At 42.1% G+C, this 14,936-nt stretch overlaps 1 protein-coding gene across 8 annotated transcripts in view; it reads left to right on the top strand.

Annotated features, from left to right (window-relative positions):
* Positions 1–14,936, top strand: part of GRIP1 (glutamate receptor interacting protein 1) — a 666,005-nt gene that overhangs the window by 503,472 nt on the left and 147,597 nt on the right. For all 8 annotated transcript variants that reach the window (XM_037063095.1, XM_037063099.1, XM_037063097.1 and 5 more), the window contains exons 3-4: positions 10,601–10,736; positions 13,093–13,238. In XM_037063095.1, the coding sequence (XP_036918990.1) occupies positions 10,601–10,736; positions 13,093–13,238 (282 nt within the window). The remainder of the gene's footprint in view (positions 1–10,600; positions 10,737–13,092; positions 13,239–14,936) is intronic.

Genomic DNA, 14,936 nt, shown 5'->3' with positions numbered 1-14,936 from the left:
ACTGATGACTAGCTCTGACTAGCTGCAAGAGCGATCCCACCTACTATCTGTCTGTCTTCGGGGGAGGGGGGGGTCTTCCTTCACTTCCTTCACTTCCTTTACTTCTAGAATGTTCCTTCTCACCCACCAACTGGACCAGACACACCTCTCTCTCATCCCTCGTTCAGTGGGACTCCCAAACCAGACCCTCCTCTCATTCCAACCCTAGCACCGCCGCTCTAGTTTTTCATGTGTAAATAGTTAGTCGGCATGAGATACTGGCCAAAACGATATAAAGAAAAAGACATCCAAAAAAATCCTCCCCAACAATGTCTCATTAATTTTCTTAGTAATTTACTATAGCACAGAGTATGAACATGCTCAAAAAATATATTTGAACCAAAAGTGTTAACAAGTAGCTATAGCAATGCAGTTAATTTCTCAAGGAGAACACTGAAAATCAGAGTAATTTCAAAGTTAGCTGTGCCTATTGTTGAAGTTTAACTTGAAGAATCTAGTTTTCCATCATATCAACAACTTTGAAAATGTGCTTACAACCACCTACAAGTAAAAAAGTCTCAGGTGGAGGGTTTGCCCAAAGGAAAATTGCCTGGGACTCTTGAAGCCAGTACAAGGGCTGGATCCCCAGTAATTGCTGGTCCTTTTGGAGTCTCAGAGGTAAATACCCACCACTGTCCTGCTCAGGAAGGGAAGTTTCTCCGAGGTGAGTTGGTTCCTGTTTCCTGACCATGGTTTTACTTCCACACCAGGTGACTATGTGGGAACGCATCACTGACAGACGTAGGCACTGTTTGCTCCTCTGTGATCCCCACCCGACATACACACAGGTCATAAATGTCAGAGGCTATGCTTTGATGTTCAGTGTGCTCTAACCCAATCTGATTCAAGGTCCTCAGGGTGTCCATGAACTCCCCAGAAGTTTTATACAAAAATTTTCCCAGGGAGAAGGCCCAGGGATTCATTAGATTCTCAAAGGAGTCTGTGATTTTAAAAATCATTAAACACCACTGCTAATTGTTTTATCTTCTGTATGTATCAAAATACAGCAAAATATTGGCAATCTGAATACCTGGAATTTTCCAGTATTCAAATAATAATAATAATAATAATAATAATAATAATAATACCATGGCTAACGTTTAACATTGAACATTCGCTATGTGACTAGTACTACAGTAAGTTCCTTGTAAGAATATTATGAGTTAATCTTTGCCGTACTCTAAGGGTAGGCACTTTTATTTGCCTATTTTAGAGATAAGGAAATTAAGACCGGAAAAACTTTAAAAACTTGTTACTATATGGCGACACTGAAAGCTTAATAATTTTGACAATTAAATCATTAATTTTTTTGAAGCAGAAAACTGAAGGAATTTTAGTATTACCATATTTTAAAAGGAGTGACTTTTTTCTTGATGCTTCAGGAGACCTGTGATAACTGAATCAGTTACACCAAGAGTCTGTATCTTTGTTCTACTTTAAAAAATCCTGCTCTATAAACCTGGTGGGTGTGGCTCAGTGGATTGAGTGCACTGCCTGTGAACCAAAGGGTCACCAGTATGATTCCCGCTCAGGGCACAATGCCTGGGTTGTGGGCCAGGCCCTCAGATGGGGGTGTGCAAGAGGCAGCCACACATCGATGTTTCTCTCCTTCTCTCTGCCCCTCCCCCTCTCCCTAAAAATGAATAAATGAAATATTTAAAAATGAAAATCCTGCTCTATATATCACATACTCTCAAGGGTTTCAGATTTTTATATTTGCTACTGCATATTTGTATATCTTCTTTCTCTTAAGGTTCTCTAAGAAACACACAGATATTAAACCAGTCCTCCCCATCACTGTGTGAGATAACTACTGATCGTAATTTTGTTTCACATGGCCATTTGTGCCAGGTAATATTTACATGTTATACAGCCCTTCCACTAGTCTGACTTATGCTCAGATTCCCCGGGGGATGAGCAAGATTCTGGTAGGTCTCTCGCATCACCACGTAAAGCTGGAGAGTGCCAGAAGACCTTCCTCCGCTAGCGTGGGAGACTGCAGGTGCAGCCGTTCATCACCAGAGCCCAGCCTTGTTCCCTGCAGCTTTGACGAACCAGAGGATGTTAGGAGGAATTTGAAATGAGTACTGGAAAAAGCATCTGTTCATTTCCTGAGGGGCATAAACTTTCCAGTGGCACCAACTAACAGCAATATACAGATAAAATTGTAGTGTGAGCAATTATATTCTCTCCAGACGTCATACCCAGACATAGCTAAAGGATTCTGATGTGAGCCTCAATCCCACTTTCCAAGGTAATGGTAAAACACAATCAGCCAAGGAAGCTTAGGGACATAGGTCTGCTCCTGTTCAAATTCGGCTGCTTTATCATTTGCTGCTGCACCATCCAGCAATAACTCTGTTTGCCACAAGTCGATGCCCACTGCCCAGTCTTAGTTCCCAGTGTTGAGACCAATGGCTCATTTCTCAGCAGTTACCAGGAAGCACCCGCGACTCTGCTGGGCACAGTTCTAGGCACTGCAGGCACAGAGGGACCAAAGCACTATCTCTATCCCTAGCATTTTGAATTGGTGGCTTACTGTGTCAAGTTTTTATTAATAATATTTCTACTTCACTTCTTATGATTTTTTAAGAGTCTATGTGGTTAATGAAACATCAAGAAATGAAGAGCTTCTCCCTGGCCAGGTAGCTCAGTTAGTTGGAGTGTCATCCTGTTCACCAAAATGTCACAGGCACAATCCCCAATCAGGGCACATACCATATTTTTCAGACTATAAGACCCACCCCCCCCAAGTTTGGGAGGATTGGGGGTGCATGTTAGAGTCCAGTGTAGTTTACATTTACATTGGTGAAATATGTTATTTATGTCATTAAATACTTTACCACATTTTTTGCCTCCAAAAATTTTTTCTATTTTTTTCTAAAACCTAGGTGCGTCTTATAGTCTTAAAAATACGGTACCTAGGTTACAGGTTTCATCCTTGGTCATAGCACATGAGGGAAGCAAACAACGTCTCTCTCTCTCTCATTCCCTTCCTTCTTCTCTCTCTAAAGTCAATAAATATATCCTCAGGTGAGAATTTTTTTAAAAAGTAGAGTTTCACCAATGACTATTTTGCTGAACGTGCCTATGGTAGTGGGTTTTAAAATGCATTTTCTCTTTTTATGTTATAGCTATGGGGTAAGGATCTTACGGACCCTTCACTTTGTTTGGGGTATGATGAAACTATGCTAGGATTAGGCTTTTCCCTGATACTTAAATCTCATTCAGTTTCTCTCTCTATGACAGCATATGATGTAACTGCTCCCCTCCAATGAGTCTCAAAAACACAAACTTTCTCTCATTTTTCAGATTCCTTTGCTTAGTGACTGATGTCAATATTCCCCAAACAAACAATCCAAACATCTTTAGGTTCTCTTGTTTTTCATAGCTCCTCAACCTCCCCCTGCACCGCCCCCCCCACACACACACACTGATTGGTCTGTAACTCAGGGCAGTCCTTCCTATACAATATGGCAGTGATTCCCAGCCTTTTTGGCACCAGGGACTAGTTTCATGGAAGACAATTTCTTCATGGACTGGAATTAGGGGATGGGTTCAGGATGATTTAGGCACATTCCGTTCAAGCTCACCTCCTGCTGGGTGGCCTGGTTCCTAACAGGCCCAGTCTGGTACAGGTCCACAACCTGGAGGTTGGGGACCCCTGTACTATGGAGTCCATGCCATCCTCATAGCTATTGACAGAATTCAGTCTCTCGTGGGTTGTCTGCTTGTCCCCCAGAAATCCTCCCTAGCCTATTGCCTCAACATCTGTCTACCATCCAATTCTTAGCCTCCCTTGCAGTTAGGTGTGGACAGGCAGCAAGTTCCTGCCTTTGGGATGGGAACAAAAGGAGGCGAGTAAGAGAGCTTAGAGAGCTCTCCTTCTCCTCTCACTAGCTGAATGTGGATGAGCAGACTTCTGCTCAGAATGACATGCTGAGCAGAAGTCTCCAAACTTTCGCAGTTCAAGGAGCCCTCAGTGTGTCAGTAATCTTTGCACAGTACCTCTAGGCCAAGTGAAATGTCAACCGCTCCATTCAGTTAGTAGTTAGGTCCAAACAGTATAGGGCATAATTATATCCTAGCCACTTAGTAACCATTTGAAAAATACCTACGAATGAAAACATTCAGTGACAGTATGTGTGTATTTGTTGGGCATTACACAACTTCTCAAACCTTCAAATCAAACTAAATATTACAACTTCACTTTCTGTTCCACATTGATTTTGACATGGATTTTGTTTTTTGTCTTATTGCAGCAACCACCAAAAATCCAGCTTTGCAAAGATGGGGTTTAAAAAAAAACTGTTTCCAGCTAATCAGTGGTGTTACGTCCAACAGTTACCAAGTACCGAGTACAGCTGTGTTTCCCTCAGAAATTTCAAATCGTCCACGGTGGTATGGGGGGGTCACTATGGAGCCCTGAGGCACCTTAGGGCAGAGGTTGCAAACCAGAACTCTGGGCGACACAGAGTCATGCGTGGGAGAGAGAGTAGGCCCCTGGATCCCTGTGTGGAGGACGGCTGGGCGCTGCTCAGGAACAGCGCCTCCCACTTGCACGTGAGCAGAATCCACTTCCGTTGTGGTGGAGCCATGGTTCACTTTCGGATGTGTAGACACAACCTAGCCAGACTCAGTTAATGCACTATATTACTGCAGTGGCCTTGTTAAAGGTTCACCTCGGCCCAAATCTAATGCCTTTCTCCCCAAAACTTCTTGTCATCATCACCAAATCCAATCCTCTACACGAATAGCAGGCCAAGCTTTTCTAGAACTCAGTCTGAGTCCTTCTTGGTTTGCTTCCCAGACTCTTCTCCACCTGTCTTTCCTTCGGCAACAAACCCTAAGTCAGCGTCTCTCACTCCTGACCATGTGTTAGGGTCACATGGGTGCTTTAAAGGCACACCCATACCCAGTCTTTTACCTGTGAGGATTTTCATGCAATTGAAATGGGCCAAGTCCCTGAAGAGCACCAACTGCCAGAACTTACCCAACGCGAAATAGATATTGAGTAGCTCTGGAACTATTAAAGAAACGTTCTCAATTGCACATTTAAAAAGAGAAGAAATGTAATTTTTCACTGAAAAATTACACCAAATGTTTAAAGAGAATGAACACCACTTCTACACACCTTCTTCCATAAAATAGAAGAGGAAGAAATGCATTCCCCATTTCACTTTATGAAGCTGGTGTTATTAGCCTGACACCAAAACCAGAGGCAGTACAAAAGGAAAGCTGCAGGTTATGTCCCTCATAAATATAGATGCAAAAAAAATCCTTAACAAAATATTACCAAACAGAATTCAGCTATACATAAAAAGAATGAACGAGTGAATATTACTTGAGAAATGTAAGATTGGTTTCATATTAGAAAATTAATCAATGCAATCCACTATATTGTCTGACTAATGAAGAAAAGTCCCATGATTGTATCAATTAATGCCAAAAAATATTTGAGAAAATTTAGACTCATTCATGATTTTAAAAACTTTCAGAAAAACAGGAATAGAGGGGAACTTCCTCAACTTGATAGAGTATCTACAAAAGCCCAAACACTAACATGTTTAATGATGAAACGCTGAATGCTTTTCCCCTAAGATCAAGAATGGACTTGCAGCCCTGGCTGGTGTGGCTCAGTGGATTGAGGTCCAGTCAGCGAATGAAAGAGTCACCAGTTCAATTCCCAGTCTGGGCACATACCTGGGTTGTGGACAGGTCTCCAGCAGGGGGCATGCAAGAGGCAACCACACATTGATGTTTCTCTCCCTCTCTTTCTCCCTCCCTTCCTCTCTCTCTAAAAATGAATAAATAAAATATTTTTTAAGAAAGAATGGACTTGCACTTGGCAGAACCTGTGCAGTAAATGGCCTGTGTTGTTCCTCAGCCTGTAACACCGCCCCCCATCCCCACATTTGCTGAGCGAGGCTGTCTTCCAGGCTGCGCTCCATGATAACTCCTCCGGGGAACTGTCCAGAACCTACTACTCGCCCTGCCTGATGAGGGATCCTCCCAGGATGGAACATGATAGGCCTCCGTTTACTGACTCTGTCATAGCCCTTATCACTCTTGGTTGTAATCATCATTTATTATCTGTCTCTCCACTGTCAGCAACTGTTTTTACAAGTATCCGCTTTGTAATTCCTTGCTCATGTAGCCCCTGAATTCAAGGGAACTTCCAAAATTAGAGGTAACTCCCATTTTCTGGTCTAAGGCTAGTTATACTTTTAAAATAAGCAATGAGGTAAGAATCTTCACACACTGAGAGTTTCACAGAACAAACTACGATTATCGTGCCGCAACTTTATTCCATGTAAAACAGTGTTACAAAACACTAAAATGGTCTAATATGGGTTTTGAGTGCACTATGCTTATAATACTTCTCTGTTTTTCTATTATTATTATTATTATTATTATTATTATTTGTACAGCTAAACAGTTTTAGACTCTGGCCAGTGTTTGGGGGCAGAGTTATCACCTTCCCACTCCAGGCCCCTGCTTCCGGGATGTGTGGGTCTTTTTATAATCTCTCTCGAGGGCGATACAACTGGCAGTTTAGTCATAATCCCATCACCTCATTCAGGTAGTCTGCATGTAGGCTGTCTGTGTCTTCTCAGAGCAACATTAAACAGCGAGCTGCCGTGCTCCAGGAACACTGTTCACAGAATGTCTGCAAGGGTTCATGTTCCACTTTTGTATTAATGTAAAATGTATCTTGTGCCCACCAAAAATCCTATTAATATTGTTATCGGTATTGTGAAGTTCATGGATTAGTGTAAGGTGGATTGTCCGGTTGGTGTTGGGTTATGCTAGCCACTGGGACATTAGCTTTTAGATGAAGGCTTCTTCTCCATTTTGTGCAGTGCTGTGTCTCCAAAGCCTGAAACAGTGTCTGTAGCAAGTGCTCCGTCTTTATTAAATGAAGGAAGAGGTGCCTTTCCGTTTATTCTGATCATATAATCCCTTAGGCTTGTTTTAAAGTTTTTTTTCATATAAATCTTACACATTTTTCATTAATTTTTTCTCAGAGATTTAACTTTTGGGGTATTATAAATGTTTTTCCTTCTATGATAACTTCTGCCTGGCTGTTATATGTTTATATAAAGTCTATATTTTTTGCATATTAATTTTGTAACCCTCTATGAATATGTTACTAAATTTTCATATTTGTTTGCAAGATTTCTTTCAGCATTCTCTTGCTTTCAACAGGCATTATTGTTATTTTTCCTAAAACCTTCCGGAGTTTAGTAATTAAGAGTATTGAATTACACACACAAAGAAAAACAGCGAACACCTACATCCCCCTCTGTCGGTGAGCTTCTTGTCGATTATGCTGAGTGAGTATCCATACAGATGGAAGCCTGTAAAATTTTCCTGAGATAACTAAATATGGTGACTGAGGAAACCATCAAACCCAGAACCGTCTTAGTCCTTGCCAGTCGGGCATCAGCTGGCCTCTGTGTCGCTGGCTAATTTGGAGAGTCCACAGTCTTTGCTACGTGGTGTTCTTGATTCAGAAAGCAATATTTGCAATTTCAATCACAAACAAGAAATTCCCCTATGTATGGACTTGCCCAAGCTCCACTGTTTCGCCGCAGAACTTGGTTTAGTAGGCCTTGATGTGAAATGGAACTCATGCAAATGAATGCATCTGTCTTCATTTCTCTTTGCCATTAAATCATTATGCAAACATTAAACACCACAAAAGATATAAAATGATTGATTAATCTAGCAGAGAGTGCAGGTTAGCTAAAAGCAAACTCCACAAGCATGTTCCTGCCTCTGCAAACTGCTTCTTTTCTCCTACCCTCTTCAGAAATCCCCATAAAAGATTTAGTCAATCCTTCAGAGACTAGAGCTGCTTATTGGCAGTTAACATTCATGTGATTCAGTGCATTTTCTTGCAACAATATTTTATCTTTACTCTTGAGTTTTGCCTGATTTAGATTTCTCCTCTGGTCTGTTTTGCTTTGCTAATCCTGATCGATAAGTACAGACAGATTAAATAGAAGACAAAATTGTGACAGGAATGTGGCACTTGGAACAGTAAGCCTCTGGCGTACATTGTTGCCGGGACCCTCTCCTCTGGGCCCTTCTCCACAACCCACACTGGGGCCTGTGGGTTTCTGAATCATTTGCCCCTGTGAATAGGTTGTAAGCATCTCAGAATTCTTTCATCTTTGGGTGTGATTGTCTAGCTCACAGTCAGCACTCAATAAATGCTTAAATCAATAAATGCACATATAACTCGATTAACTGGTGCATGAATATTTTCTATCTTTTATGTTATTAAAACTAGCTCTTAGGAAAAGATTTGAAATATTTTTAAATAGGAGAGTAGTTGAATATTACCAGTTTAAAAAGTCCAGGGGGATTAATATTTGAACAGAGACCAAATTAAACTAACGAAATTGAGCTTTTCCAGATTTTTAGGGTTCAGCCAAAAGCCTGAGAATGACCTGGGTTCCTTCTGAAGAAAACTCTGTTGTCTACACCCCATAAGACTGCACCTGTATAACGGTTCTCATTTCATGCAAGAAACATGTTTTTGAAAACCTGAGTAGGAATGAAGTTCTTATGAATTGAAACTTCTCCCTTGATGAGTATTATTATTTCATAGTTGCTTTTGCACATTTCTGACTGACCTCTAAAACTGGCTGTTAAAAACCGTGCTTTCAGCTCTTTGAGTTAAGATCTATAATCAAATGTTTTAATATATAGGATCAGTCTACATATTTAAAGAAAATGCAAAGAATTCCTTTGTTGGACAAAATTGTGGGGCACATTATGTCTCTGTACTGTGAATAAGCATCATCTGTTGTGTAATTTTCATTGCTTTAATTATCAGCTTTCTTTTCTTAAGTGGTTTATACCTAGTCTTCTGCCAGGAAGGATTTGTAGGGGGAACTATTAAGTTGACCTCTGCAAACATCAGTTGGGCCTGTGTATGTTTTTATGGGATGTATAGGGGGGTGTTTTGCTGTGTTTTAAGGGGACACCCGTGAAATGCACACCCAATGGACTCTGTTACAAATGCTGCTGGTAAATGATATAAAAGTCTCTGCGCTTTGCATACTTGACAAGAATTTTGATTATTGAATTTTGACCATTATGTGTTCTTACACGAAGTGTAGTAAATGAACCTGACAACACTCATACTCATAAACTCCGCCTTGGCTTCTCCTGTAAAGGGCAATGGCAGCTCACAGATGCAGTGTCACGGAACTGCCTGAGAAAGACGTGTGCTGGGTGCTGAGGTCGCAGGACCTGGCCATCTCAAAAGCCCTGCCTGGAATGACATTCTGAATGTCACTGAGACAGTCAGTGACCTGTCCCTGCCCCCCACTTGCCTCCTTTCCCATCCATGATACTCTGTTTTTCGTATCCGATCAGATGAGAGATTATTTCCTTCCCCGGCATAATTTGATTTTTTTCATTGGCAGATGGACTAGTATACCAGCAACAACAACTTAAAAATCCTTATAACAAGCATTCATAGAGATTTTAAAAATAATTAACCATGTTATATGTAATTAAGGAAGGAACAGAGGTGTGCAAACAATCTGTTTGGATTTTTTGACTTTGAAAAAGAAAGTCAGTTTTTGCTATTTGAATAGTGTTTTTCATGACCTAGAAGTGCATGACTGCTGAAAATCACAACATGATTTAGGAAGAGGTGGAACACTGTGCACTCTCCCCATCCCTGCCCAGAAAGTGTGTGTGCGGAGGAGGGAATAACATCACAGAGAGTTGTGGAGCAGTGTTTGTCGTAATCAGCCCCTGGACTCAGGAATGTTGACATGACTCGTTTTTATTTCTGAGAGGAAGGATGTTCTTAAAGTCTTCTTGCCTTCAGTTATGCCTAAAATCAATGGGATTTGGGTTCCCTCTTAGTGTGTAGACATTGTCCCCACAGGATCTAAGACTTTAAAGTTTTTATGTGCAGCAAATGAGGACTTCGCAGCAATTACCAGGTTTCTGAGGGCCAAACCTGCTTTGTGACATATTTTGTAAGAAGTCGTGCTAGTCGTTACATGGAGCCATTGTACCTTGTTTTCTGAAGGACGGGTTGGGAGGAGGAGTAGAGAGTCAATACTATTTTTCTCAAATCTGTACAAAGCTCTCTCCGTTGGCTGAAATGTAACATGAACTTGGACCCTACTGCTATACTATGTTCACTTGTACTGGCCCCGGCTTTTACAGCTGTTCCTTGTTCTCTTTGGAGTTACAAGGAGAGAAACCAGAAAAAGTCACTTCAGAATGGTGGGAAACAAAGGGCAAGTATTATCATTTGTATGTGAGCCATGTTCAACTCTGCATTGTGAAATTAGAATGAACGGTCCCGCTGGTACCCATTTTAATAACCTATAATGGAATATCTGCATGCAATCTTTATGAGATACTCTGCAAATTGCAGTGAAAAGAGGTCACGGATCTTTTCACGTAAAAGAAAAAGTAGGAAGAGTTCATGGGGAAGCATCAGTTCCCCAACACCTTGTGCTTCTAATCTTATTTCATGAGGCAAATGCTTTTCTTTTCTTTTTTTTTTTTTTTTAAACAGAGGAATTCAAAGGCTCCACCGTGGTTGAGCTGATGAAGAAGGAAGGCACCACCCTGGGCCTGACGGTGTCGGGAGGAGTTGACAAGGATGGCAAGCCAAGAGTATCTAATCTGCGACAAGGAGGAATTGCTGCTAGGTAACCACATATTGGGGAAGAGTGGGAAAGGGGACACTGAGTGTAATTAATCCAGAAATCAAAGCTCCGTCAGAGGAGGTCACTAGTAAGTAAATGACAGTTGCCCTCTGCCGGCCAGAAGCACAGCTGGGGCATGTTTCAGAAATACAGTTTTTCTGGCCTGTGCTGAAGTCACCAGGAAGACCATCTCAGGAACAGCCAGGCCCTCATAAGGTTTTAATTTTAAAACACCTGTATGGCTCTAGTCCCCAAATGTGCCACTGAACAGAGAAGGGCGGCAGTGGGAAGAGACACCGATCGTGTACATGCGGAACAGACAACCCATATAACGTGTACGGCCAGAACTGTCATCAAGGGGCCTGACTGGGCCCAGTGCCGAGCCTCTATAGCAGTTTTGCTTTCCTGGCATCTTCTCTATTCTCCTACTTGTGAGATTTTCCTTTTCGACAAGACAAAGAAGTGATTTTCCAAAGGACAGGAGGCTTAGACGAAGAGGTCTCATTTTATGCCTGTTCCAAAGAGCTGCAAAGTGTGCGTTGTCACCACAGGCAGCGTGTCTTGGATGCCGGACAGGGTGGGCCTACTTTGCAGACAGGTTCAAAACTCACCTTAGAAACCAGGGACAGACTGATCAGGTTTCATTAAAAGAGGGTTAATGTACCTTAAATCCTGGACACCAGTGCTCTTGCCCACACGGTCACAAATTAAGCTTCAGAGTTCTTGCCTTTTAAATCGTCATTCAAAATGATGATTACTACCTACGGTGAACCAGTTTGTATAATTAATTTATCGGCTTAATCCAAAAGATTGCTCCATGATTCGAGGTACTTGTAAAACAAGCTGATGTCAACACAAGCATCTTAATTTCCTTTCTTCAGGAAATTCTAAGAGACCTCTTTCCACACCCACAGCCTCCTTTCTCTGGTAGCAGCCACGGCCCCTCCGTGATGCCTGGGCCCCTGTGTCTCCAGGGCCTCTGTCCACGAAGCAGGTGGGAGGAGGGAGGAACTGCCGTTTGCAGTTGTATTGATGCTGTAATTAAAGGTAGTGCTGGGCCAATAACATTGAGTGTTATTAATCACTAAATATCCATGGTTTAAGGCACTGACATTTTATAGGTAATAAACCAAAGTGATTATAAATAAGATCTCCACTCAAGGGGGGCTTATAGCCCATGAAGGGAAATGTGGAGTCAAAAACATGAAAAGTGTGGGAGCAATAATAGCATTGCATAATAGTGAAGAGTGACTACATAGGAGTAGTCACAGAGTGGTAGGCAGTCAAGTTGCCCAGCGAGCATCAGTAAACCCAAGGCAACGGTGAGAGGATGTCCTGCAGGCTGTGGCGGATTCGGAGGGCTCGCCGAAAAAGGAATGATTGGAGCTGGACTCATGTAAAATAAACGAATTAGGTATTCCTGTTTGGGGAGAAAATATTACTGAAGGTCCTTATCAGTGACACGGATTTTAAGTTCTGTCGTTCGTCTTGCTGCTCGCTCTTGGTTTAGCAGTAGCGTTAGAGTAAAGGCCCAGAAGTCCCCAGGGTTCTGTTGTGGTGGTGAAGACAGACAAGAATGTCACTGAAACCCAGTATTTTTATTATAACTTCTTCCTCACCAATACTCCTCTTTGTCACCCATGTTGTAAGCAATAAAAAGCAAAATAAGCTGATGCTCTTAGCAAATTCCCAGTGAAGATACTGAAACTGTGATGTGTTCAGAAGGCCGGTGGCAGAAGTGAGAGAGAATGGGAAGAAAGAGAAAAGTCCAGCTGGGTCCAGGAGCTGGATAATCTACCTCCCAGAGAACCAAACCTCTATGAGCAGAGCAATAAAAAACAATTCTCTGTATTTTGTTTCATGGTGCCCTTTAAAAATAGAAGAAGGCAAAGGATTAGGGAGGAAAATCTGAGGCAGCAGCAGACCCAGAGCAGGACTTTTTTTTTCTTCCTCTTCCAAGGACAGGTTTATGGAGAGGGGAAGGTAGGAAGAGAGGGAGAAAAACATCAGTCAATGCAAAAGATAAACATTGATTGGTTGCCTCTCATAGGCACCCCAACCAGAGATGAACCCATGACATAGGCAGATGCCCTGACTGAGGATCGAACCCCCAACTTTTCAGTTTAGGGCTCAGCACAGGACTTCCAAAGGTTAACAGTAGCATGCGTAGAAGGGGTCTGTTGAAGTTCTCATCCACCAGAACAGTATTCCCACCATCAGGAGCCAACCAGAGCCCAGGAGGCAGAGGCTTCTGCTACGTGGCCTTCGCATGCATAACCATAAAAGGAAAGCAGAAAATTGAGTCTGCCGGGCCTGTGGAAAGGAGGGGTCCACTGACTTGACATTCCCTGTTGTGCAGGAGTGATCAGCTGGATGTAGGTGACTACATCAAAGCCGTGAATGGGATCAACCTGGCCAAATTCCGGCACGACGAGATCATCAGTTTGCTGAAGAATGTTGGGGAAAGAGTGGTTCTTGAAGTGGAATATGAACTGCCGCCAGTCTGTAAGTATCCCAGCCCAAGGCAGAAGGCTGCACCACGGTTTTGCCTGAAATAATTGTCTTTCATTCTTCCCCTTTGCCATCATTGTCTCATTATAGGAGTGGCAGAGCATCGTTGCTTCACATTTAAAATTAGTTTGAATTGACAAACATCTAACCTGCTCAGGAAGAACTGAAAAGAGGGTAGTGACCAATGGCATTATATAGGACTCCCGTTCCCTTAAGGTGATCTGTGAACACTGTATTTGCCAGTGAAGCTAGTTTAATAAACAGTAAACTTCTTTGTAAGTTCTGTGCTTAAGTTCCATCCAGGCTTTGTACTTAGTGACTACGTTTAGGAAGAGCATGTTTAAAGTGTTTTATATGGATTCTTTACAGTTGTGTTAATTTCTGAAGCATGAAGATGGATTCAGAACATGTTACTATCAAGTAATAATAATAACTATTGTTATTATAATGTAACAAGAGCAGCCAACACATTTTGAGGCCTTTCTAAATGTCTGACGTTATACCAAACCTGACTTGCATCGATGCGCTCGTTCCTCACCACAAGGATAGTTAGAGCAGCGGGGCGGAGCTTTGGTGTCCACAGCCACGTTCAAACCCCAGCTCTATCTTTTACTACCTATGTACCTTTGAGAAAGTTACTTAAGCTTTCTGAGTCTCAGTTTCCACATCTGGAAAATGGGCATAAGATTAGCTCCTGCTCATAGATCTGTTGTGAGGATTAAATGAGTATTTGTAAAGCACTTAGAACAGTGTTTGCCCCTATAAATATTTTTGATAAATAATAAATACACTAATCAACCAACACTCAAGATAGGCACTATTATCATTATTATTATTCTCATTTTACAGAGGCTTAAATATCTTCCCCAGATTAGTAAGCAGCAAAGTCAGTACGTGAACTCAGGCTCCCTGATTTCAAAGTCCACGTGCTTCTTCACTATAAGGCACACCTGGTGCTACGTGTGACTGTTGTCCTACATTTACGCTATGCTCTTCCAGAACCACCTCTCTGATGATTAAGCTATTCATGTGGTTGCTGTCCTGAGAAAGCTGTTTGCTTTTCTGTCCTGATGGGAGCTCAGATTGAATATTAATAATCGATAGCAGCTTATTTGTTTAGCAATGATTTATTGAGCATTTACTAGGTTCTCGCCCCCACTGTGTATATCAATAGAGTTTACATTCTAACTGGGGAAGACAGGAAACAAAACAAAACCACAATAAATGAGTTAATTGTATCGCGTGAATACCTTGGGAAAAGGAAAGAGCAAGGAGAGTGGTTGGGAGTGCTGGGGACGGCAATTTTAAATAGGGTAGTTAGGAATGGCTTCAGTGGGAAAGTGGCATAACCAGTGGCGTGAAGGGGGTGGGAAAGCTGGCTGTGTGGATTTCAGGGGGAAGAGAATTGCAGCAAGATGGAACAGCGAGATCTAAGATAAAAACAAGTGGGAATGTATCTGAAGTTGTTCTAGAAACACAAAGAAGGGCAGTGTGGCTGGAACAGAATGAACATGAAGCGAAGTAGGAGGGGAGGTCAGACAGGTAAAGGATGAGGTATTTTTGTAGACCACTTGAGGGGCCTTAAATTTTGCTCTGAATGCTATAGGGGCCGAGGAGTGGTGTGATCTGATTTATACTGTGAAAGGCTCCCTCTGGCTGCTGTGTTAGGGTAGACTGCCGTGACAAGGGTCG

This window comes from Sturnira hondurensis, unplaced genomic scaffold, assembly GCF_014824575.4.
Source record: "Sturnira hondurensis isolate 20B ecotype Veracruz unplaced genomic scaffold, ASM1482457v3 Scaffold0014384, whole genome shotgun sequence".
Classification (NCBI taxonomy): Eukaryota; Metazoa; Chordata; class Mammalia; order Chiroptera; family Phyllostomidae; genus Sturnira; species Sturnira hondurensis.
The sequence above is the reverse complement of the archived record's forward strand: the minus strand, read 5'-3'. Positions and strand labels throughout refer to the sequence as shown.